This window comes from Hemicordylus capensis, chromosome 1 (assembly GCF_027244095.1).
Source record: "Hemicordylus capensis ecotype Gifberg chromosome 1, rHemCap1.1.pri, whole genome shotgun sequence".
NCBI classification, from domain to species: Eukaryota; Metazoa; Chordata; class Lepidosauria; order Squamata; family Cordylidae; genus Hemicordylus; species Hemicordylus capensis.
The window spans coordinates 159497398-159523528 of NC_069657.1; the positions used below are offsets into that span (position 1 = coordinate 159497398).

The following is a 26131-nucleotide window of genomic DNA, read 5'->3' on the forward strand; positions in this document are numbered from 1 at the left end:
TCTCGAGAAGGCAGATCTGGCCACGGTTACCCACGCCTTAGTCACGTCACGGCTGGATTACTGTAACGCGCTCTACGTGGGGCTGCCCTTGAAGAGTATCCGGAAACTGCAGCTAGTGCAAAACGTGGCAGCGAAGGTGTTATCTAGAGCTGCCCGTTGGGAACATATCACCCCCATTTTGAAAGAGCTGCACTGGCTGCCGGTTTGTTTCCGGGTCCAATTCAAGGTGCTGGTTTTGACCTTTAAAGCCCTAAATGGTTTGGGCCCGGGGTATTTGAGGGACCGCCTGCTCCCAAGGGTTGCTGCCCGCTTGACAAGGACATCTGAGGGGGCCCTACTCCGGGTGCCGACAATGAGGGAGGCCCGGATTTCGTGCACTCGGGACAGGGCCTTTTCTGTTGCTGCTCCTAGACTCTGGAATGCTCTCCCAGTGGCCATTCGTTCCTCAGACTCCATCACGGCTTTTAGAAAGCTTTTAAAGGCTTGGCTTTTTACCCAGGCTTTTGCATAATCGTTTTTACTGCGGCTTCTCTGTGTTTTTATCTGTTATGTGTTGTCTTGTTTTTATGCTTGTTTTATATGTTTTTAGCTTGATGTTTTTATTGCTTGATGTTCTTATTGCTTTTATTGTATGTTTTAATTTTTGTAAACCGCCTTGGGGTTTTCTTTTAACGAAAGGCGGTATAGAAATGTAAAAATAAATAAATAAATAAATAAATAACCTTATTTCTTTCCTGGGCTTGCTACAGGCCCCTAAGAACACCAGCCATGGAAACAGGAACACCAGAGAGTGAGGAGAAGGATTTAGCACCATGTTACCCCATCATCTCTCAGCTCTCCCAGCATCAGCAACAAGCCAGAAACCGCATTCCATCTTGGTTTGGGTGAGAGAGGCCACAGCCCAGAGCGACATCATATCTAGAGCTAGCTGGCAGCACACTTCAGAAGCAGGGACTCTTTCCTGGCCTTGCCACAGACCCCCAAGGACAGCAGCTATGTTAGCACTGAGTGAATTCTGGAACAAAGACCTCAGGGGCATAAGGTCTTGCTCCATGTGAGGAGACAGAAGGCTTAAGGGGAAATTATTGCAGGCAAAGAGATCTGCAAAGTGCAAAACAACAACAAGGGAGTGTGAAGCCAAATCCAAGGGAGTGTGAAGCCAGATCTATTAAGAGATCTTTCCTGTGGTCACTGATGAAGGAAAACCAGGCTTTGGCTGGTGCTGGCCTGGGCATGTCGAATTGAAGGTTACCCTGAGTAAACTGCACTGTTAGCAACTGCACTATCATGCCTTCCTGTTGTTCTCAATTCATGTCGCAGTTAGCTGGGAACACTGTCTCTCTCTGGTTGTTGTTGGTGCTCAACACTGTGATTGGACTAACTACCTCACCAGATGTTACTGCCTCTTATGACATCATTGGTACTATATAGTCTGTTGTAAACCTTTCGAAGGGCGTATTCCATTTTTGAATGAGCTCCCAACTGGTTGTTAAACCAATAAAGCTACTTTTTGACTTTCAGCAACTGGTGCACAGCCTCCAATAATTCCGAACCTAGTGAGAAGTATTTTCTCACATCATCACCTACTGCATTGACAAACAGCCAGTGGCTTTAATTACATTATCTCTGTTGGCTATCCCAACAGCATCACTCTTACTGTATTGTGTAGCAGACCATAAGTTGCCTGGGGGAAATTTTAGGCTGAAAACTGGAATATGCTAACTGGGCAAAGAGGCACCTTTTAAAGTGATGGCTTTCTCTTCTGTTTAGCAGGGGGAGAACAAATGTCCCTATTCAGCCCAGCATAGCATCTCTCCAGTGGCTGTTGCTGGTGATTTCTTGCATTCTGTTTTGAGATTGTGAGCCCTTTCAGGACAGGAAGACATATTTTGCTACGTAAACTGCTTTGAGACCTTTTACTGAAATAAACAAATCTTTAAAATAAAACAAACTTGCCTCAGTGAAGAAAATGGTGACAACTCCCCCAAGGAAACAAAGGCCCATTTTACACATGCAGCAATGCATATAGGTGCCCCTTTGCTGCACAGCTATAGCCTTGCTCAAGCGTTATATAAACGGAGGATACTGTATCCGTGTATAGTGAGCTTAGAGGCCCCGCCCTCTTCTGATGTGCACTAAAACCCTACCCCCAGCTTACAGTGTTTGTCTGCAGAGACAAACACAGAATTTCCCAAAAAATCCTCTTTTGGGGGCCTTTGCTAGTTCCTTAAAAAGTTTCTTTTTAACCAAACTTGTTGGTAGATCTTATTAGACCAAACATAGGACTCTGTCTCCAGGCGTAAATACTGGGCTGGAGTGCAACTAGAAGTCCCTAGTATGGTTCTTAAAATTATTTTCTGAACACATTCCAGCTCATTGGAAATCTGGAAACCCCAAATCTCAGCACAAAGAGTAATTGGAGATGAATCTTTGTATTTAATAGGTTCAAGATTGGAGATACCAGACTACTTCTCCAGTGGCGGATTTAAGGAGAGGTAAAGTAGGCACCTGCCTACGGTGGCAAAATTTGAGTGGCAAATATTGCTGCTCCTTGAATTTTGCCACCCTTCTCTGTTGGTGAGGGGAAAGTCCCCCCTTTTTCTTCTAAAAACTGCCGCTGCATGGCAGGATGGGAGCAGCAAAGGCCACACAGCAGCTGCTGCAGATGGGGAGGGGGATGTTCCCCCCTTTACCTTTAAAGCAACGCCACTGTGTGGCGGGGTGGTGAGGGAGAGATCCTTCCAGGTCCCCTCCTCTCTCCCATCCCAAATGACTACACACACACACCCCTCCATCTGCAGCCCATTATGGGCCTTTCTCTGCACATGTGGAGAAAGGTCCAAAATGGGCTCCAGACAGGGGTGTGCAGTCATTTGGGATGGGAGGGAGGAGGGGAGCTGGAAGGCGCTCTCCCTCGCTGCCCCACCATGCAGCGGTGTTGCTTTCAATGTAAAGGGGGGAACTTTCCCCTCACCCTACCACCCTCCCCGCTGCAGTTGCCCCATCCCGCCACACAGAAGCGTTTTAAAGTAAGAGCGGGAACTTTCCCCTAACCAACCACCCCCCGCAGCCACCGTTGTGCAGGCTTTGCTGCCCCCATCCCGCTGGGAGGACTCCCCCCTCACCACCCCTGCCCTCACTGCAGCAGTGGGGGTGGCAAATCCTTGGCCAGCAAAAGGCTTAATTTGCCCTTGATCTTCCCCCAGAAGTATTCCAAAATTTGAGGACCCCTTTCACTATCTGATCTGCCTTTAGTTTAACAGCTTCTATATCTGATCATAAGGAAGGACCCTATCATCAGCATATAAAAGGAAGGATACACTTCTACCACTGACTATCGGAGGTGGAAAAATTTTTTGTCCTCCATAACAAACTTGGAGAAAGGGAGCCAAAACACAGCCTTGCTTTATACCTCTGCTAGTTGGAATTGGAGTGGTAAGGGAACCTGAAAAAGACAGCCTCACTTTCACAGAAGCATTAGAATAAAGTGCTCTAACTAGCAACAAGGGCCTTTTGTCAATGTTAGATAACTTAGACCATAGTAGCTCTCAATCAATCCTGTCAAAGGCTGCTTTCAGATCAACAGAAGCTGTGAATTACCCTTCCTATAATGTGCATATTTGTTTATGAGATGATTTAAGACAAAATTATCCAAGATGAGCACCCTTTTTTATTTCCAGGAGTTGGCATGCAAGACTTCACCCTGTTCAGTGTCCCACACTTTTTCTAGGAAATTCACCTCAAATAAGAACCCCAATTCTATACATGGTCCAAAACAGAAAGTGGGGGGGGGGGAGAAAAGCTGACTGTAAAGAACAGAAAATTGTTCAAACTTTTCAAGTAATTGCTGTGAATTGTGCAGAACCGGGGAAAATAAAGAATTGGGCACAGCAGGCTTTCTGCAAAAAAAAAAAAAAAGTTAAATGTACTGTCAATTATTTAGGATAATTTAGCAAATTAGAAGAATTCATTAGATGTCAGCAGTTGTCTTCTGCCAACATACCCTGCTGATGAAATATGGGGTTTAACTGAGAGCTTTTAAAATTATTTTCCAAAGGAAGAACCAGTCTACTCAAATAACACCCTATTTTTAGAACAAGCCATATCCAGCTGTTTTTCTAACAAGCACATAATAATGTATCAGCCTAACAGCTTGCAAGGAGGAGGGAGAAGAGAACTGTAAGAGTTTTAAAAAGCAGCCCTGTATTATGTAAATAGTAAGAGAGAGCCAAAGTCAGCCATAAATCCACTATGAAACAGAGATTATGAAAAAGGTAAATGCAGTTCTCTGATTTATTTGATAACGTGCTTCCAGCAGGAATAGAAAAACCCTAATGATGTAGAACTCTGGAAATATAATAATAATAATAATAATAATGCATTTCTGCAAATTCTGTTAAACATGGCCTATGCATCATTTTCATCACTGAGGCCATATCAGCTAATATGCTATCATGCTTGCTTGGACCCATATCCTAAAAAGACATGCACCCTGACTGGGAGGATAGCTAGTCTTGTAGTAGCAAGCATGAATTGTCCCCTTTGCGAAGCAGGATCCACCTTAAGAACATAGGAAGCTGCCTTATACCAAGTCAGACCATTGGTCCATCTAGCTCAGTATTGTCTTCACAGACTGGCAGTGACTTCTCCAAGGATGCAGGCAGGAATCTCTTTCAGCCTTATCTTGGAGATGCCAGGGAGTTTGAATCTGGATGCAGCCAAATTCCCCTTACAGGATGGGGGCCATGGGGCCATAGCTCAGTGGAAGAGCATCTGCATGCAGGTTCAAGGGCAAGCCCAGGTAGGGCTAAGAGAGACTCCTACCTGAAACTTGGAGAGCTACCTGCCAGTCAGTATAGACAATACTGAGCTAGATGGACCAATGGTCTGACTCAGCAGAAGGCAGGTTCCTATGTACCCTGGTTCAATGTTCCCTCTAATTTTTATCACCGGTGAGCAGAAATAGTTTTGTTCTGGGTGACACTATCAAGGTAGTGTGCACACATAATTCTCTCTCTCTCTCTCTCTCTCTCTCTCTCTCTTTCCCCTTCTCTCACACTCGGAATCAATTAATTTTTTTAAATTTTCCCAGGCCCTCAGAAATAATTAATGCACAGGTTTTTTTTACCCCACCTCCAGTCTCTCTGGGCTGCTGGCCGGGGGGGGGGGGGAGCTACCACCAACCATCCTCCTCCCTCTGTCCTCTGCTGGCTTCCTCCTCCCCCTTCCCCCAGCACCCCCCCCCAGTCTCTCTGGGTTGCCAGAGGGGAGCCTCCTCCTGTCCTCCTCTGGCTGAAGGAGGAGGAAGCCGAAGCCCAGCTGGCGGAGAGCAGGGAAGAGAAGGTGGCACGGCCAGGGAGAGGGGGAAATAGGGCAATGCTTCCCTTCCCTTCCCGGCCAGAGAAATGGGGTCCCGGGCAGTTGAGTGGTGGTGGCAGGTGCAGCAGAGACTACACACCTGCCAAAAAAGGCTGCCTGAAGGGCTGGTGTGTGTACACACACACACTCACCTTAGAGGGAAGCCTGCCCTGGTTGTGTGTCTGCAACCAGCCAGCTCGATTCAGATAATTTATACTTTGAAGTCAGGGCATTATTCAAATGCTAGAGAAACTCTTTTCCTACTGCAACCAACTCTAAACAGCCGGAGGAGAAGGCAACTATTCATTCATTCAGTAGAGTGGGCCTAGACTAACTGGAACCAAAACATCAAATGTGAATAACTATGAATCAGATCAAGACAGTGAAGCATCACTGAAGCATCACTCTTCCTTTCTAGTAGAGCAAACAGAGGCAGAAAGACTTTTCAATAGAAATAAAGCAGTTTTCTTAAAAGAGCACAACGGATTTTAAGTACAACCATTTTTAAAAAAAAATTGAGATCTCTCTCTCTCTTTAAAAAGTAAAAGAACATTAGCAAGTATTGAGTATAGGTTACAGTAGCAAAACTGAAAATTGTTCTGGGAAGGAAGGAGAAAGCGGGGGTTGATGTAGCTAACATAATTGCGGGACAAACAAAACTGAGAAAGCAGCCAGCAGGAGGAGGAGGAAAGAGTAGTTAAAAAGTTGTGCCTCTCCTAAACTTGTGCCGTCGAGTTGGTGTTAACTCCTGGTGACCACAGAGCCCTGTGGTTGTCTTTGGTAGAATACAGGAGGGGTTTCCCATTGCCATCTCCCGCATAGTATGAGATGATGCCTTTCAGCATCTTCCTATACCGCTGCTGCCCAATATAGGTGTTTCCCATACTCTGGGAATTCAAACCAGCAATCTCTTGCTCCCTAGGCAAGTTACGTCCCCACTGTGCGATTAGGTGGCTAGTCTGCTGCAACTGAGGTAAGGAAGAGTGTGGATCTCAAATGTTGAGACTCAGGGTTCAGTGCCACAGAGCATGGCTTTCACTGAAGGAGCAAAGAATCTTCAAGGCTGCCAGCTGGTACCTTGATTCAATGTTTCAAAATTTCTGGGTGCCAGACTGGCACTCAGCTCCAGTCTGGTCTTGTGCAGCATATGTGCCACAATGTCTAGGAACAGGAGTGAGCGCAAAGGCAGGTGCTCAGCCAAGAGTCTCCAGGGTACCAAACTGTCCACTGATAGTCTCACATTTGGAATCACCCTGTGTTCTTGGTGCTTTGGCCAGTTATAGGATTCTTGGACCAAATCAATCAAAAGAGAACAGAGGTGCAGGGTTTCCTAAGTGGGGAACTTCCAGGGCTCCTGAGGCATTAAGACAAACGAATAGCTTGCTATGGAACCGCCCAGGGACATTTTTGTATGGTACAAATGTACTAAATAAAATAAAATAAAATAAAATAAAATAAAATAAAATAAAATAAAATATTGAGAGTCGGGGAGCTGCATATGTGGGTCAGTACTCTATGAAAGGAACAGAAAGTGTCAGGGCTCTAGGTCTGCCACTTCATTCAATGGCTAGAAGTTGCTCTGACAGCATTAGGGTGTGTTCAGTTGATTTACTGAAACCTCTCAATTGTCCCAAGAACCTTACTTGCTGGGCTGGCAATTTAGCCTCAACAAAAATACTAAGGCACTGTCAGTCAGTCAGTCTTTATTGATACGGTCAAAGACCAGAAAATACTAAGACACTGGAATGGCTGGTTCCTGTCTTTCCCAGGCTCAACACACTATATCTCTGCCTATGTGACCATCTCACATGCCTAAAATGCAAGCCAACCCTGAAAGTACAAGCTCCAGTACTTGCAGCAATTTGCTAGGCCATGAAGAAGGCTAAATTCCAAATGGTGGGGGTGGGGGGCAACAGTAAACATGAGTTTAGCTGGCTGCATGTTTTGGCTGCTTATAATTGACATAATTTCCATGCCTTGTCCAGTCTACTCTTGCGTCACAAATCCAACCCAGTTGTTGTTGTTTTAACTCGTATTTCTGGAAGATTATCAGTAGCTCAACTCTGGCATTGGTCTAAGCCAGGCCTGCCCAACTTTGGCCCCCTAGCTGTTTTTGGACTACAACTCCCATAATTCCCAGCCACAGTGGCCAATAGCCAGGGATAATGGGAGCTGTAGGCCAATATCTGCAGAAGGCCCGAAGTTGAGCAGGCCTGGGAGCAGAGGAAATGTTATAATTCCAGAACAGCAAGACCCATGTTAATTGGGCAGAAAATATTGAATTATGTGACAACAGCTGTCCTTAGACATTTTATCTATCCTATAAAGCTCCTTCTGCAGTACTAAAGGTGGGTTCAGACACAATGACTAGTCATGCTTTGAGCTGGACCACCTCTGTGACCACATGCCCTTTTCCCTTTCCGCTTCCTCTTCTTGTGCACTCCAGTTTTCCCTCTCACTTCCAATTTAGGGGTAAACCTTAGGTTGCTGTTACTTCCAAACCAAATGCTCACAAGTCAGGTCCATGTTGAACTGGGTTTCAACATGGCAACCACATGCTGAACTGGATTTGTAAAAAATGGTTTGGATGTAATGACAAATTATGGTTTGCTGCTAAGTGAGAAGGGCAATCAGAGTACGCAAGGGGAGGGGGAGTGAGTGTGTGACCACAAGCCTCATTTACAGAGCTCCAAACCATGATTTGGCACTACTTCCAAACCAGCCCTAAGTGATAACGTGATTCTCAACACTAATCTTGAACGAATACATTTGGCAAGAATTCCCCAGGTATGCACATGCGTGTCTAAGTGGCCCTAGCTTATTTTCTTGCATTCCACTGACTCTGCCTCTTTCCTTCACGAGCTTGAGATCACTAAACACTACTTGACAAAATAGGATGAAAGAATGAGCCTTCACCTGATCCTGGTTCAATATCCTGGATTGTAAACAAACTATAGTTTTAATTTAATCCATGTGAAAAGGCAATATTTCAGATTATATAAAATTTAGGTTTCCAATTCTATGCGGATTTAGCTACTTACAAAGCAGATGGAACATGTGCAGCCTAATTCTATAAAGTTACATAAAGTAAAGTAAGGTTGTGCCATCGAGTTGGTGTTGACTCCTGGCGACCATAGATCCCTCTAGTTTTCTTTGGTAGAATACAGGAGGGGTTTCCCATTGCCATTTCCCGCGCAGTTTGAGATGACGCCTTTCAGCATCTTCCTGTATCGCTGCTGCCCGATAGAGGTGTTTCCCATAGTCTGGGAAACATAGTCTGGGAAACATACCAGCGGGGGTTCAAACCAGCAACCTCTAGCTCGCTAGACATTACTTCCCCGCTGCACCATTAGGTGGCTATAAAGTTACATATTACACCTAAATGTGGATAGGAGTGGAGCCTTAAATCTTTTACTACCTCAAGCCTACTGCAAAGCCAAACATGTTTATACTTCTCTGCACTTAATAAAACTACAGGCAACCCCCTTTTTTGTGCTGTCTATGTTTCCAAAACACTCCATGTCTTGGAGATGGGGCTGTAGCTGAGTGGTAGAACATATGCTTTGGATGCAGAAGATTCCAGGTTCAATCTCTAGCCTAGCACCTTCAGACTCTTACTTGAAACTTTGGAGAGCTGTTGCTGGTCATCATAGATAATACAGACCTAGACAGACAATGGTCAAACTCAGTATATGACAGCTTCCTATGTACTGGATGTGATTTCTTTGACCACTGAGATTGGAGAAGAGGCTAAGGACCCAACCTTCTCAGTGGTGAATCTTATGCAGTCATAATTGAGAGACAATTCAGTTGAATACAGTGGGACTTATTTCCATGTAAATATCCATAGGATAAGCTATAAATGTGTTGATGGTGATATAATTGCAGCAGGTGGGCCTCAATATGGAATTCATCATTGTCTCCCATTGGTACATTATGCTTCAAAAACGCATGTAAGTCATGTTGGATCAACCTTTTTGCCATTGTTTTTCATAATGAAATTTGTCCAAGTGACACCTTTTAAGATCTATTGGTAGGCGTAGGAGTGTCAAAACACTCCTTTGCCATCTACCTACATGCACATATTTTTCTTCTCTAATGATCCTTGTCTCTGGGCTTATATTGCAAGGCAGGCTAAAGCAAGCAGAGATTTCCTTCCATTAATATTACAGTGTCAATGATGAGAATGCTGAAAATGCCACCCAACCAAAGTAAGAGTGAAATTAGCATATTTAGAGATGTATTAGTCCCATGAGTGAAATAATGATATCAGCTAGCTGCAAGATAAAGCTAATTTGGCTTCCAACAGTTTATCAACAATGTGCCATTTCTCCACATTAACTAATTTAGATGGCTTTATATCATGCAAATTCACATGGCATGCTACACTGTGGTAAATTAACTGTGGAGGAAAGGTCACATCATTATGGAAATATCTGTAGTGCCACAACGCTATGAAACAAAGTAATTTTAAATACTGTATGGCAATTAAAATTAGTTATTTCAATTATGATTTTAATTAATGGCAAATAAATGTGAACAACAAGACCTATCCTAAAATATTAATTCTGGCTGAAGGGATTTAAAGCTAAATTCTGTTTCAAATCGAATCATGTCTTGACTTAATTCGTGTTCATATTTATGTTCTTTGTTTTCCTGCTTTCTTATTAATAGAATATTTATTAGAAATGGGAGAGGCACACCAAGAGTTTACCAGGCTGCACCATCTGAAAAGAATCCAACACAATAGGACCAGATGGTACCAGAGGCACATCTGTCGGAACTGCCAAACCTCTGGAGTCCAAATCAGCATGGATGCAAGCCACTTTGTCTGCAAAGTGACACGCAAACTAATCACAATGTGTTGTAGATGATTCCTCCCCCATTACCTGGGGGGGATGTGTGTAGCAATGTCTTTGCTACACGAAACAGATCCGCTGGACTGCACTGAGCAGATGCAATGGAGGTGGAGAAAAAGCATTTCTTTGCCGCCCCCACCGCCACAGAGTAGTCCCTAAAATGGGCTTTAGCCCATGTTTGGTCAGATTTGTCATGACTCTTCCTCCAGCATCGTTCTAGCCGTCGCTCGAATTGTTTCATCGCCCTAAGCTCCGAGAAAAGCCAAGTAGCTGAATGGGCTCCACCAAGCCGGAGAGGGCGTTTAGGAGCAACCGTGTCAACAGCCCGGGCTGTTTCTCCATTCCAGAGATTCACCAGCACCTTGACAGGGTCACCAGCTCTAGACACTGGAAACTCCCTGAGGGCCATCTGGAAACCAAGCGGATCCATAAGCCTCCGGGGGCGGACCATTCTAATCCATCCACCACCTCTGCAGAGGGCAGACAGAGCAGTCAAACTAGAGCCCACCAGATGAAGATCTGTCCATGACAAGGGAGTTATCTCAAACTCTCCTACCTCCAGATCATTTATTCCCCGATTGGCAAAAACCAAATCCAGAGTATGTCCTGCCATGTGGGTAGGGCCCGATACCAGCTGAGACAGGCCCATGGTTGCCATGGAGACCATGAAATCCTGAGCTGCACCTACTGGGGGGGGGCCTCAGCGTGGACACTGAAATCCCCCAAGACAATAAGTTTGGGGGAACCCAAGGCCACCTCCTAGACCACCCCCGCCAGCTCAGGAAGGGGACTGAAGTGTAGTGGCGTGGTCGGTACACCAGCAGAATCCCCAACTGATCTCGAAGGCCCACCCTCAAGGACAAACACTCGAAATTCTGAGATTGCCTGACTGGGCACCTGGAAATTAGGGATGTGCCCGAAACGTTTCAGAGGCCATTGTAAAGGCCTCCGAAACATTTCGGCGCTGGGGTGGGATTCGGTGCTTCGGCACCGGCGGGGGTAGCACTTTAAGGGCAGGGGAGAGTGTACTCACACGCACACCCCCGCCGCGTTTCCCCCGCCAGCGCTCTTCAAAGTCCAAGCCCCTCGGGGCGACAGCGTTCCTCCCTGCCGCCCCGTTCCCCCCGTCGGCCAGAAGTTGCGAGCACGTGTGCGCCCGTCTGCCGTGCGCACACATGACGGGCGCACGCGCGCTCGCAACTTTTGGCCACTTCCAGCCGATGGGGGGAACGGGGCGGCAAGGAGGAACGCTGCCGCCCCGAGGGGCTTGGACTTTGAAGAGCACTGGCGGGGGAAACACGGCGGGGGGGGGGGGTTGTACACTCTCCCCCGCCCTTAAAGTGCTACCCCTGCCGGTGACGAAGAGTCTTCGGGCACATCCCTACTGGAAATGTGAAAGATCTCTTGATAGATGACTGCAACACCCCCTCCCCAACCCTCGAGGCGAGGCTGCTGCATGATAAGGAAACCTGGAGGGCAGAGCTGAGATAGACCAACCCCACCCAGCTCATTCAGCCAGGTCTCTGTCACACATACTAGGTCAGCATGCTCATCCACAATCAAATTGTGGATGAGATCTGTTTTAGCATTAACCAAGCTGGCATTCAACAGCAGCACCCTAATCCTTGAGGGAGTGTTCTCAGAGCTTGAGGGAGTGATTTGTTTGTTGTGTATTTTAATGTTGTGTTGTGAGTCACAACACAATAATTTGTTATGGGGCGGCTAACAAAGTTCATTATTAATTATGGTTATAGTGCTAACATAGAAAGTAACCTCTGTTCCAGACTAGGTCTTGCACTTGTGGAAGATCTTGCACTATTGAAAGCTAGCTTTGACACAACTGTTGCATAACACTTTGCACTAATGCTCGTACTATCTGAGAAAGTTCCTCTTCTCTCAATAGTACGGCAACAATGCAACTCCAAAGAGTCCCTCCACAACTGCTGCTATTAAACTGTAAATTACTTGGAATTTATGGTGGGACTAAGGAAGCTGCATATTGCATCGTGTAAATGTTATAAACAAGATCCTTGCAACCCTCACTAATGAATTTGAAATGTTAAAAATCTTAATTATTTTTGGTTCCAAAGTCAATCCCTATTATATTGCACCGAAAGCTGCAATTTAACTGTATGTGTGTCCATAGAGAAGAGACATTAATACTAGTCAACTTGAAAAAAAGAAGAAGAAAAGGATTTCAAAAGGTACTAAATTCTACTTGGCATGTACAAACTATTACAACAAAAACTCCTTTTAGAACAGTAGGTGATTAATGATACAACATAATGAAATGAGCAGATTCTTCTATTTACTTAAAATATTGTTTGACTTTAAACTATTAGAAAGAAAAATAACAAAGGGGCTTTCTCCTCCCCCGCCTTTTTTTTTTAAAGCTCACTGACATTTGCAAGGGGGGAAACTGAACTACAACTGACAGAGTTACTAAAAAGGGAGACGAATTTGGTGCTATGCACTTGATACTATTATCTTAGCCACTTGCAGTCCATTTCTATGCAGCATTCGGTGCATTTATATAAATCCAGTAAAACCCCACTTCTATGGACTATAGAGAGGGAGGGTCATCTGTCTCTGGACTTACTCCCAGACAATAGTCCATAAGATTGAAGTGGAAAGCACATGGTCATAAGAACATAAGAACAGCCCTGCTGGATCAGGCCCAAGGCCCATCTAGTCCAGCATCCTGTTTCGCACAGTGGCCCACCAGATGCCATATAAGTTGCCCTATGGCACAGGCCCATAGCCACTGTAAGAATTCTTGTTGGGCCCCCACAAACGGGGGGTGGGCCAGGCCAAGAAGCGGGGGTCACAACCTCATCAAGCTGGAACTTAGCTAGCCCTGTAAAGGTATTTTGCATCCTGGGGCAAAAGGAGGCTTTTCTGCACCCTGCATGCCCTCAGGAAGCTGAAATGTAACATGAAGGACTGACTGCACCTGCTCCCACCAAGGTTTTCTGGAATATCCCTTCTTTCCACAGTCTCTCTCTCTCACCTCAATGGTTCTACAATAATAATGGAGATCAATCATCTCCATCACCAGGGAAGACAAACATTAACAACATCCTGCCTTAGGCAATAGATTAGGCAACTATCCAATGGATGGATAGTTATAGACCACTCTCCAATCTCCCTCGGTTGGGCAAGGTGATCTCTCCAATCTCCCTTGGTTGGGCAAGGTGATCGAAAGGGTGGTGGCTGACCAGCTCCAGGCGGTTTTGGAGGAAACTGATTATTTGGGCCGACTTGGACTCCACTATTTCTGCAGGGTCTATGGAGGAGATGTCCTGCGATCCTTCTTGCAGTATTAGGTTGGATCAGTTTCAATCTGTGATTCATGTTTCTTGGGGCAGTGTGGCCTACCACTTGTTCTCTGGATCCTTGTCCGACTTGGCTGCTTCTATCTAGCAGGAAGATTGTTGGAGGTGGCCTAGTTATTAATATCACAAATGCATCGCTGAAGGAGGGTAGGGTACCTCCTTGTCGGAAGGAGGCAATGGTTAGACCACTCTTAAAGAAGCCTTCCCTGGACCCCTTAGTAATGGATAGTTACAGACCAATCTCCCTTGGTTGGGCAAGGTGATTGAGAAGGTGGTGGCCAACCAGCTCCAGGCAGTTTTGGAGGAAACTGATTATCTAGACCAGTGATTCTTAAACTTGGGTTCTCAGGTGTTATTGGACTTCAACTCCCATAATCCCCAACCAAAGGCCACTGAGGCTGGGGATTATGGGAGTTGAAGTCCAATAACACCTGAGGACCCAAGTTTGAGAATCACTAATCTAGACCCAGTTCAAACTGGCTTTAGAGCTGGCTATGCGGTTGACACAGCCTTGGTCGGCCTGCTGGATGACCTTTACCAGGGAACCGACAGAGGGAGTATGACTCTGCTGGTTCTTCTGGATCTCTTGGTGGCGTTTGATACCATCAACCATGGTATCCTTCTGGATCTCCTGGGGGAGCTGGGGATAGGAGGCACTGCTTTGCAGTGGTTCAGCTCCCATCTCTTGGGCAGATCCCAGATGGTGGAGCTTGGTGACAGTTGATCTTCTAAATGAGAGCTGTTATATGGAGTCCCTCAGGGCTCCATTCTGGCACCAATGCTTTTCAGTATCTACATGAAACTGCTGGGCAGGGTGGATTTGATTTAAATCAAACTGATTTAAATCATGATTTAAATCACTAGCAGGGTGGATAAAAATCAAAAAAATCCGATTTAAATAAAAAAAATCCGATTTAAATAAAAAAAATCTGATTTTTTTTATTTAAATCGGATTTTTTTTATTTTTATCCACCCTGCTAGTGATTTAAATCGTGATTTAAATCAGTTTGATTTAAATCAAATCCACCCTGCTGCTGGGTGAGGTCATCAGGAGTTTTGGTGCTGAGTGTTATCAGTATGCTGATGACACCCAAATCTACTTCTCTTTTTCATCTGCATCATGAGGAAATGGTGTTCGTTCCCTAAATGCCTGCCTACAGGCAGTAATGGGCTGGATGAGGGATAACAAACTGAAGCTGAATCCAAGCAAGATAGAGATGCTCATTGTAGGGGCTCAGAATCTGAGGGGTGAGTTAGATCTCTCTGTGCTGGATGGGGTCACACTCTCCCGGAAGGAGCAGGTATGCAGCCTGGGAGTACTATTGTACCCAGGCCTCACCCTGGTATCTCAGGTGGAGGCCATGGCCAGAAGTGGTTTCTATCAGTGTCACCTGATTTGACAGCTGCGTCCATTCCTTGAAGAGGATGACCTCAAAATAGTGGTGCACCAGCTGGTAACCTTCAGGTTTGACTACTGCAAAGTGCTCTACGTGGTGGGGCTGCCTTTGTGCATAGTTTGGAAACTTCAGTTAGTTCAAAATGCGGCAGCCAGACTGGTCTCCAGGGTAACCCAGAGAGACCATATTATGCCTGTCATGAAACAGTTGCACTGGCTGCCGATATGTTTCCGGGCAAAATACAAAGTGCTGGTTATTACCTTTAAAGCCCTGAACGGCTTAGGTTCAGGTTACCTTAGAGTGCGCCTTCTTCTGTATGATCCCCACCGCATGTTAAGGTCATCTGAGGAGGTCCGTCTCCAGTTACCACCCATACGTCTGGAGCGATTCAGAGGTGGGCCTTCTCTGTAGCCGCTCCTGGACTGTGGAATGCACTCCCTGCAGTAATCCGTAATTTGAACTCTTTATTGGTTTTTAGGAGAGTCCTTAAAACCTATATGTATGACTTGGCCTTCTAGAGTTTTTAAATTGTTGCAAAGTGTTTTTAAATATACCTGTTTTTCAGGGTTTTTAAAGTGTTTTATTGTTTAACTGTTCTATGGTATTTTATAACTTTTAATTGTTGATTGATTTTAATGGTTTTTGTTTTATTTGTAAACTGCCCTGAGCCAATTTTAGAAGGGTGATATAAAAAGTGAATAAATGAATAAATAAATAAATAAATAAATAAGAGGAAGAATGCAGGTTGCAGCCTGCTGTAGCAGGTCAGGTGTTCCATCAACTAACTAGAGAGAGAGAAGTGGAACAAATTTTGGGGGAAAGGGGGACCAGAAAAACCTTTGGGAGGGCTGGGGCCAGATGAAAGTTTGGGAAGGGCCATGTCTCTCCTGGTCCATACCTGGCTACAGGGCTGCTATGGGAAGCCAGCGCTCACAGTCAAACATCATCATAGACATGGCAGCGGCTGCTCTTCCGGGCCATTGAGTGGGCCTGCAACATCCCCTTCTCAGACCAGCCCTGCTGTTTGTGTGAATGACTGTACCTGTTTTCATTCTAAGAGTGAACCTGGATATAGGCCCTTCAAATGCATGGTATATAAAGGAAGTGTACTTCTGTTCTTATTTAGACAGCAAAGGCCCAGTCACACGTTAGGTTGAATATGCATTCAACCTAACATGTGAATGGGCCTTTGCTGTCTAAATAAGAACATAAGAACAGCCCTGCTGGATCACGCCCAATGCCCATCTAGTCCAGCATCCTGTTTCGCACTGTGGCCCACCAGATGCCGCCAGAAGCCACAGGCAAGAGTTGAGGGCATGCCTCAGTGTGTAATGTTGAGCATTACACATGAATAGGGCTTTGGGGCAGTGTTCCCTCTAACAGGGATTCCCAGAAGTTGTTGACTACAACTCCCATAATCCCCAAGCAAAGGTTATTACAGCTGGGGATGCTGGGAGTTGTAGTCAACAACATCTGGCAATCCCTGTTAGAGGGAACACTGCTTTGGGATATATGTTTAGGACAACATTCTGTGTTTTCGGTGAACGCCAGCTCAACCCTTGCACTTGGTTTCCGCAAGGAGCCCCAGAAAGATGCAAGATAGCAAAATATATCTCCCTAAAATATTGGGACAGGATGTAAGCAGGTGTGTGTTTTCAGAACACCGCTTTATGTTTCAAACTAGTGGTTTTCTAGCCCGTTGGTTAACGGGCGCTAGTGGAGCTCTGCGCTCCAGACGTTCACCGCCATTCCCTCTCCCGCCACTCACCGCTGCCCGCGGCTCCGGCCGGGCCCGCCACCCACCGCGGCTCCGGCCTGGCCCACCGCTGCCCAGGCCCACGGCCGCATTGTTTTGTTTGCCGCCTCGTCCGGCGGCCATCCTGGGCGGCCAGAAGCGGCCGCCCCGAAGAAGCCGGGTAAGCGGCGGCACGGCCAGGCCTCGGCCATGGCTCTGCCGCCTCCTCGGCCGCGCCGCCTCCTCTGGCAGAGGCGGCGGCTTTGCCGCCGCCTCGGCCAGTGTCCCCCGCCGCCGCTTACCCGGCTTCTTCGGGGCGGCCGCTTCTGGCCGCCCAAGATGGCCGCCGGGTGCTGGCGGTCCTGCCTCCCTGGCTCCTTCTGGCCATGCGCTTCGCGCATGCCCAGAAGAGGCCAGGGAGGCACGGACACACGCTTGGTGTCCGTCCACGGACGGACACCAAGCCTTTTATTAGATAGGATAACCAGTTCGGCCTGCAGCAATTTTTAAAGGGGAAGAGGACAGAAATGCAAGCTAAACTATAATGCAATGATTCAGTGCGACTTCTTGAATGCTGTGCTTTATTCCTAATTCATTAGTGAGGTGGTGGTGAGGAGAACAATGGATGAATTGATACAACTGATAAAATGACTTTTATTTGTGTCTGTGTTGTTATCAACATCAGCTGAATATGTATAAAAACTCTGCCACTAGGCACAATCACTAGAGAATCTGCACAAATGAACTGCACCAGTAGGTGGCTTTGCATATTGCTCAATCAAGGATTGTGGAACTGCTCATGTGCAAGTTCCAAGTCAAGCTAAAGTGGAAAAACAAAGCTACCAAGCTCCCAAGATATGAGCTTGAGAATGTATCCACCATTTTCAAGGAGAACATCAGGAACCGCTTTGAAGTTCTGGAGCTTATTGACAGGGAACCAGAGGAACTGTGGAATGAAATCAAATAAGCTGTTAGGAGCAAATGTGAAAGAGACTGCCAAAGACCAAGAAACAGAAGAAAGAAAAATGGATGTCAGAACAGACAGTTGAAATTGCCAAGAAGAGTAGAGAAGCAAAAGTCAAGAAAGATAAAAAACCTCACAAAGGAACTTAATAGGGAATTTCAGAAAGCTGTTAGAAGAGACAAGGAGCAGTACTACAATGACATCTGTAAAGACCTTGAGAATGGAAATAGACACGGAAAAACAAGGTTAAGTTTTCCAAAAGATATCTGAACTCAGAGGGAGGTTCCAACCTCGAAATGGTATGTTAAGGGATGCCAAAGGATAGATAGTAACTGATTCAGAGAAGATCAAACAGAGACGGAAGGAGTATACTGAAAATCTGTACAGCAGGGATGCCAACATCCAAGATACTCTAGAATATATTCCCTACTTGCAAGAACCTCTACTATGGGAAGATGAAGTTAGATCAGCACTCCGGTCATTACCAAGTCGGAAGGCTACAGGAATTGATGGAATAGCTACAGAAATATGGCAGGCAACAGAAGAAGAAACAGTCAAGGCAAATTTGGAGAATGACACAATGGCCGACAGATTGGAAGAGGTCAGTCTACATACCCATACCAAAGAAAAGAGACTTAACAGATTGTGCGAACCATCGCATAATATCCTTAAATTCACATGCTAGCAAAATAATGCTCAGGATCATCCAACACAGATTAGAGCCCTATGTGGAAAGGGAAATGCCGGATGTTCAAGCTGGTTTCAGAAAAGGCCGAGGAACAAGAGACATTATTGCTGATGCATGCTGGATAATTGAGAAAGCCAAAAAAATACCAGAAAGTCCGTATGTGCTTTATTGACTACAGAAAAAGCCTTTGATTGTGTGGACCATGTCAAGTTGCGGAATATCCTTAGGAAAAGGCACGTCCCAGAACACCTCATTGTTCTCATGAAAAACTTATACATATGACAGGAAGCCACAGTCCAGACGGAATATGGTGAAACAGACTGGTTCCAGATCGGCAAAGGAATAAGAAAAGGCTGTATACTTTCTCTTTCTGTATTCAATTTATATGCTGAACATATACTGAGACAAGCTGGACTGGAAGAAGATGAGTGTGGTTTTAAAGTTGGAGGAAGAAACAAACAACAACAACAACAACATTTATATACTCTGATGACACCAGTCTGATAGCTGAAAACGCGGATGATCTGCAAGCTCTAGAAATGAAAGTCTACAACTAAATGTCAAGAAGACTAAACTAATGACAAAGGGTACAGCAACCAGCCTCAGAATGGACAATGAAGACAATGAAGTGGTGCATAGCTTCTGCCTTTTAGGATCGACTGTCAACAGTAAGGGATCCAGAAGTCAAGAAATACGCTGCAGACTAGCACTTGCTAGGGTAGCAATGAAGGCCTTGGGAAGGATATTTAGATGCCGTGACTACTCCTACAAAGATTAGAATCATTTGCACAATGGTTTTTCCCATAATGTTCTATGGATGTGAAAGCTGGACTTTGAAGAAGCAAGAAAGCATTGACGCTTTTGAACTTTGGTGCTGGAGAAGACTTTTGAGAATACCATGGACAGCCAGGAAAACAAACAAATGGATCATAGAGTAAATCAATCCAGAATTTTCACTTGAGGCACAAATGACCAGGTTCAAACTATCATACTTCAGACACATTATGAGAAGATCCAGCTCCCTTGAGAAGTCCATAATGTTGGGGAAAGTTGAAGGAAAGAGAAGAAAAGGACAACCAGCAGCAAGGTGGGTGGACTCGATTACAAGAGCAATGAATGTACCACTGAGAGACCTTAAAGGCCAAGCTGAAGACAGATCATCCTGGAGAGAATCTATTTATGTGGTCACTAAGAGTCGACACTGACTTGACGGCACTTAATCAATCAATCAATCAATGAACATAATCTAACTGGGTATTCAACAAATATATTCTCCACTTGGAGAATTTGCACATTCACTGGTCAATATGCACAATATTCACATTGTCCAACATGACGTGGAGCTTATGAATTGTGACCAGAAATGTATAACAATTCCTGGATGCTTCTTGCAATATGTGTACGTTCTCTATGATTTCTGGTGAATGCATATACTGGCTAGCTTGTATGCATATTCTCCATTCAGTTCACATCAACCGCAACATCTATACATCCTGTGAACTCCTGATTGTCAGAGAGAAGTGGCAGACCACGGAGGTTTCAGGAACTCCTTCCACTAGTAGCTGCTCAAAGGCTAGAAGGATCCTGTACAAATTATATTATATTATTATTATTATTACATTTATATCCCGCTCTTCCTCCAAGGAACCCAGAGCGCTGTACTACATACTTAAGTTTCTTTTTCACAATAACCCTGTGAAGTAGGCTAGGTTGAGAGAGAAGTGACTGGCCCAGAGTCACCCAGCTAGTATCAAATGCCTGCAGAAGTTCACTTGCTCACATTAATTCATTTACCTCACCTTCTCCTCCTACATTGCACTTTGCTGGGGAACCTTATTAGTCTAGCAGCACAAGCCTAAATTGGTTTACTCGAAAAATCCACTGACTTCAAGGAGACATTTCCTAGAAGATAATGTTTACTAGAGACTCGCATGGCATTTCATAAAGTGGAAGGTGGTTTAACAAAATATCGGCCATCCTAATTCCTCAACTTTATGTCTATCGACGCAGATCTAGGAAGCAAGGCGTGGCTTTACAAGGCTGTACATTTTGCATGAGACATACATATTATACTGATAGGGAAAGACACTCCTACCAGACAGTGAAGGCTCCAAAGCTGGTGCAGATGCAGCCACTACTCCTTCTGCCATCATTCTTTTCTCCAGCCTTTTTCCTATTCCGAAAGAGAAACCGCTCGAAACCTACTCGTCACGCACCAGGGGCTCAATCAGTTGCTCTTACCACCATCAACCCGCCCCCTAGCCGAGATCACGTGGGAGATCATCTGAACACCATCACGTGGCTTTGTTTGCGTCGGTCGGGTACTAGGCTCACTTTTAGAAAGAAACCTTGTCTTTGGCATTTAAATGCCGGTTTTCCGTTTTGGGAAAAGAACTGCATTTCTAGCTTTGTTCTGAAAAAACCACACACACATACACAGAACTCAAGTGTTTCCCTTCTAAGAGAAGTTTACTTCTTCAGACAGAGTTCGTTCTCTCGCGCGCGCAAGTATAAAGGTTCCCACTCCAGTCACTCATTAGCTCACATCCAGACTACTGTTGAGTGCGCCGAAAAATGTTTCATGTATGCAATGAAGGAGGAGTGATTTTACCAATCTCTCCTTCCTTCCGCAGCCCATTGTGCCTCATATGTCCTGGATTCAGCAGATATTTTTTGACACACGCAAACAATTTCGCTTTAGACCCGCTATTGTGGATCTTCGAGAGGAAGATGATCTCGTTTCAGAGCAGATCTACGACTACCCATCGTGGAAGAAAGCGACATTTTAAGATGAGAAATCTTAAGCACGTTGAAGTCGGTATGACTTACTTCTGAGTTTTGCACTGAGAACCAAGCTGCTTTTCATTTTTTCGACTGGAAATCCAAGACAGCCTCATCGTCACTTCTGATCTACAATACTGAGAGTATATTAAGTGCATTGCACAGCTGTTGTATGCAACTCGTTCATGGTCCATCCTCCCCTGCCCCGCCGAGCCCCTACAAAACGGAGATAAAGCAAAAGTAGCATCCAAAGGCCCCACAGCATTCCGTCCCCATACTGCTCTCAATCCCCGCCCCTTGGGGGGGGGAAATCCCCAGAAGTAGCACCCAAAGACACATTCTGTCTCCAGACAATTGAATCGACGCTCTAGCTTTGCTGACTCTATGGCTGAGGCAGAAATAAGTCTTGGCAGCGGATGAGGCCTGACTGAATCACGCATGCGCCTGGGCAGGTGGGGCTTGCTTTTTGCTTACGCTGCTGCGCGTGGTGAGGGTTAGATTAGGACACCGGCGGGCCGGGCAGGTGGTGGGACTGTTTGGTGATGGGTTCAGACTGGAGCAGCCCCGAGGAACGGGAGCCCCTCCTGCCACAGCAGCCGCCCCCACAGCCCCAGTACCATCAGCATGTCCAGCCCCGGCGGGGGCCGGTGGCTGCAGCAGCGGCACCATCGCGGCTGTCGCCCCTCAGCCGAGGGCTGCCCCCCGCGGCGCTTCCAGTGCCGGGCCGTGTCTACGGCCGGCGCTGGCTGGTGCTGCTGCTCTTCTCGCTGCTGGGCTTCGTGCAGGGCCTGGTATGGAACACTTGGGGCCCCATCCAGAACTCGGCCCGCCAGGCCTTCTCCTTCTCCAGCTTGGACATCGCCCTGCTCGTCTTCTGGGGGCCCATCGGCTTCGTGCCCTGCTTCGCTTTCATGTGGCTGATGGACAAGAAGGGTAAGAGGATGGGCGAAGCGCGGGTGTTTGCTCCAGCAGCCAACTAGTTGCACACACTGTTCTCCCCCCTACCCCCCAACTATATATATATTGGAGGGAAAAGAAAAACAAGTTCGTAGCACCTTTTGGAAACAAGGAGATTAAGATCACACAAATACAACAAGCTTGGCAGGCAAGACACAAAGTCAGTATATCACAACCATGTGACTGTGTTGGGAAGGTTACCTACATTGTACACTGGAGAAATGTTCTTTCTCACAAGGGAAAGAAAGCAGGATTTTCCAGTTGTCATTCATTGTATTCACACTGGCAGTATTCTGAAAGAGACTATAGCCGGACATGCTTTCCTGTCTACACTTCCTCTTTCATGTGTTTTGATTTGACTTCATTACTGTAACAGGTTTTCTTTCCCAAGGGGTCCCAAAAGAGCTAACAATAACGGTGTATCAAACAGTAAACAATATAATGCAGCCAGAATAAAAATAATTCACTAAGAAGTTCATTTCAGACTAATATCAGGAATGAGATAAGTTCCTAAACTAATAAAGAATATTTAGACATTCTTACACATTTCCCACATGAAAAGCATTTCTAAAGTGAACTAATTTGGTTATAATCTTTAGGTTTAGTGAATAATCTGATAAAAATGCATAAAAATTCCTCATCAAAAGTGTTTTTGAATCGTCTTTTTGCTGATGTGAATTGCCTTGGGGCTATTCTAGGTTTCAGCAGCATGCCTATGATGAGTCCCTATCCCTCTTGCCTCCTTCCACCAGCCAATACTAACTGCTGTGCTGCCTGGATAAAGTGTAGAGATAACAACATTTGGTTTTCACAGCAACCTCTGCTGCTTTCCCGCCTGAATGGTGCTTGCCATCTCTGCAGTCTGGGCAGTGCACGCAGTGGTTGGGATTTGGCTTGCTGTGCCACATGGAAGGAGAGGGCGGTTGAATGAAGGCAGTGGCTTCTTCCTTGCTTGCCCAAGCAACTAACTGAGCAATGAAAGTGGCTGTAAGGAGCAGCTGCTACTCTCTTTCTCTTGGCAGCACTATAATTGGGACTGGGAACAGTCAGCCAAATCCTCCCTGTTGCCATGCCCAGAAGTCTGGGCAACTAAGCAGCAGAGGCAGCTACAAGGAGCAGGACCTGATCCTTTTTGCTGCCCGGGACAAGACAGTGGGTAAGTGGGTATAGTGGTTAGAAGATTAGGATTGGTGAGACTTGCATTAAAATCTTCACTTGGCCATGAAACTCCCTAGGTGACCTTAGGCTAGTCATGCTTTCTCTCAGCCTAAGCTACTTCACACTGTTGTTGTGAGAATAAGGGGGGGTGGAGAAACATGTGCATTGTCCTGAGCTATTTGGAGGAAGGGCTGGATATAAATGTAATTAATAAATAAATAAACATCTAGCTTGTCCATCTCTAGTTTGAGCATGCACCTCCGCTTGCCTACCTACTTCCTCTGGGTCGCAGTGCTAGGTGCAGTCCCCACCACAACCCAGAGTGGTTTGTAGGTGGCTTCTTTGAACTGCCACTCACTTGTCTGCTGTGGGCAGGAGGTGAAGAGGTGTTGATACTGCTGAAAGCAACACGATGGAGTGGGGTAGAGCAACAAACCTTCCAGGGAGCCCTCCCTCTGGTGGTGGTAGTGGTGGTTGCTGCTCCTTAGTGGCAACTAGTGGCAACTTGGCAACAGTGAGCCCTTGCGCTTATTTTGGTAGATATAATCAGTATTTATGTGCCACAAAAATGTGTGGAAGCTGCATGTATAGACTGTTGTATATCACAACAAATTGTCGATTGTTGTGTGTCACCATGCCCACATGTTGCACAGTGTTGGCAAACCTGTTATGAAACTCTGGCCAATTACAGCTGTCCAGTGTATGTTCATGGAACAAGACCTAATCTGCACCCAGGCTTGGTGCTTCTTCCTGTTCAGAAGTCTTTGAGTTGTTTAGGAAAGGTAATGTGCAAAGTGAGCAGTGAATCAGAATGGATGCCATATGACTCTTGAGGACTTGATCTTCTGAATGAATTTACTTGATGTTGTAAAGCTCTTGACATTCTTCCTAGCATACAAGCTGCTTGGCATTCTAATGATTAGGGGAAAACAAGAAGAAGAGAAATCTGTTTGGAAAGGACTTGTGTCTGTAGGGACAGGTGTGAATTAGTTAAATTTGTGCAAATAAAAGTGTGGCACTACTTGGTCGAGCATTCAACAGATGTGCAAGATTGCTTTTTGTTTAGAAAGATTCTGAACTAGTTGGTCCTTCATTCATAGGTAAATGTGAACACAGGAAGTTAAGGAAGTGGACTGATAATAGGTTGTCTAGACTTTAGTTTGTGTCAATATTACCTTATGATAAAGGAACACGAGGGATGCATTCAACTTTGAAGCACAGCATAGAGAAATAAGGGCCTCAGCTGCTAGACCCTGGCAGTAAAATACAGTTTTTATTGGATTCTATCAGTAGGCAAATCGGAGAAAATAAAAATGTCCTGAATCATCCTGCTCTTCAGGAAGTTAGTGGCAAAAAAACAAAGAGACTTAATGAAGACTGAATGGGAAATTTGTCATTAAAAATAAGGAAGTATCTGTTCTGTCTCATCTAACGCAAGAATGGCACAAACTTTATGATGAAAGATTGGGTAAAATGCCAGCACGTCAGCTAAAAGTGCAGGGACAGCAAAGAAATTTCTAGCTTGTTTTAGTGTTTTGTAGAAATAACTAACCATATTTTGTGGGTTTTATTTAATAAGTGCATTTGAAGGTTTATTTATCGATGTCCTGAAAGCTTTGGATAGATTGCAGAATTTTAAAACTAAATGCTTAATAAATAAAATTAAATAACTTCAAACTAAGATCATCTGTGGTGGTCCGGCTCCAGTTGCCACTAGCTTGTCTGGTGGCGACCCAGAGGCGGGCCTTCTCTGTAGCCACTCCTGGACTGTGGAATGTGCTCCCTGCAGACATCCGTAATTCTTTATTGGAATTTAGAAGAGCCCTAAAGACCTACCTGTTCGGCCAGGCCTTCCAGTGCTCTTAAATTGTTTTAAAGGGTCTTTGATGTTTGTGAACCGCCCGGAGCTATTTTGTAAGGGCGGTCTAAAAATCGAATAAATAAATAAATAAATATGAAAATTATATAGAATTTACTGCATCAAATTTTGTGGAAGATATTAATTTACTTAATTTTAGCATATCTTGAAGGAAATGAGATTGAGGGTGTTTTATGAAGCAATTAAAGAAACAGTTAAAATGCTAAGTATAAATATATCTTCCCTGATGAAGGTAGCTTGACATATTGGTTTTACAATCTGGCATTTTGTTTACAGGCTGCAGCATATTGTTTTCTTTGAATGTGGTTATAGAAAGATGCAAAGGACTCAGTGCTGATCCAAATGGTACATTTTTTAAATTTTTTTTTGCAAACATAGGAAGACATTTGAAGTCTACCTTTTATTGAAATCAGTGGTAACTTCCATTGATCTAAATGGAATGGGATTATGATTGCTGGTGAATTAGAGATGAGTTTGGTTGTCAAGAGTAGTAAAAACTGAAACTCCGCAAGAGGCATGGGCTTTCCACAAATCGGCTCCCCTCTCTGATCCTGATTCTGGAAGATTCACATTTTATGACCTTTCAGTCTCTATATCTATCGTCTTCTTTCTCTAAGATGACCAGATGCAAAGAAGGTTGAAGCACTTGTACTTCTTTATAGTAGGGTATAACGGAGGCATTTTTGAATGACTCGGCTTTCATGTAGGGGTGAAGAAAGCTGCCCAGTGCCCACTATTGGCATTCTCTCTTCTAACACAGCTACTACATGTAAAGGAGCTCTGTCCTTTCCATTTGGTCCAACTCCATGTGTGTGCTTCTCCTGCCATCTCTCTGTCTTCTTCCCCCACCCCTCCATTTTCCTCCTTTAAAAAAAAGAGAGAGAGAGAGAGAGAGGAGAGAAACCCAGCATTCTTTAACAAATTGGGGCAGGATGATGGTGTGGATGCTAGTATAAGCCACCTTTGGTTAGAGAGTAGCCTAACTGAATTCTAATCCATAAGTTAAGACTCCTAACGTAG

At 45.2% G+C, this 26131-nt stretch overlaps 2 protein-coding genes across 7 annotated transcripts in view; one reads left to right on the top strand and one right to left on the bottom strand.

Moving 5' to 3' along the window:
• Positions 1-21521, bottom strand: part of HSPBAP1 (HSPB1 associated protein 1) — an 88667-nt gene extending 67146 nt beyond the window's left edge. Inside the window, exons 1-2 of one of the 6 annotated variants that reach the window (XM_053260220.1) lie at positions 21166-21521; positions 20432-20509 (exon numbers count right to left, since the gene is read on the bottom strand). In XM_053260220.1, the coding sequence (XP_053116195.1) occupies positions 20432-20509; positions 21166-21202 (115 nt within the window). In that variant the 5' untranslated portion in view covers positions 21203-21521. Of the gene's footprint in view, positions 1-10773; positions 10795-15243; positions 15388-20431; positions 20549-21165 lie in introns of those variants that run through there. The other 5 variants (XM_053260172.1, XM_053260201.1, XM_053260182.1 and 2 more) reach the window with 5 other exon arrangements.
• The window catches only part of SLC49A4 (solute carrier family 49 member 4), a 102673-nt gene continuing 97921 nt past the window's right edge, over positions 21380-26131 (top strand). The window contains exon 1 of the mRNA XM_053260232.1: positions 21380-22050. Within this exon, the coding sequence (XP_053116207.1) occupies positions 21660-22050 (391 nt within the window). The 5' untranslated portion in view covers positions 21380-21659. The remainder of the gene's footprint in view (positions 22051-26131) is intronic.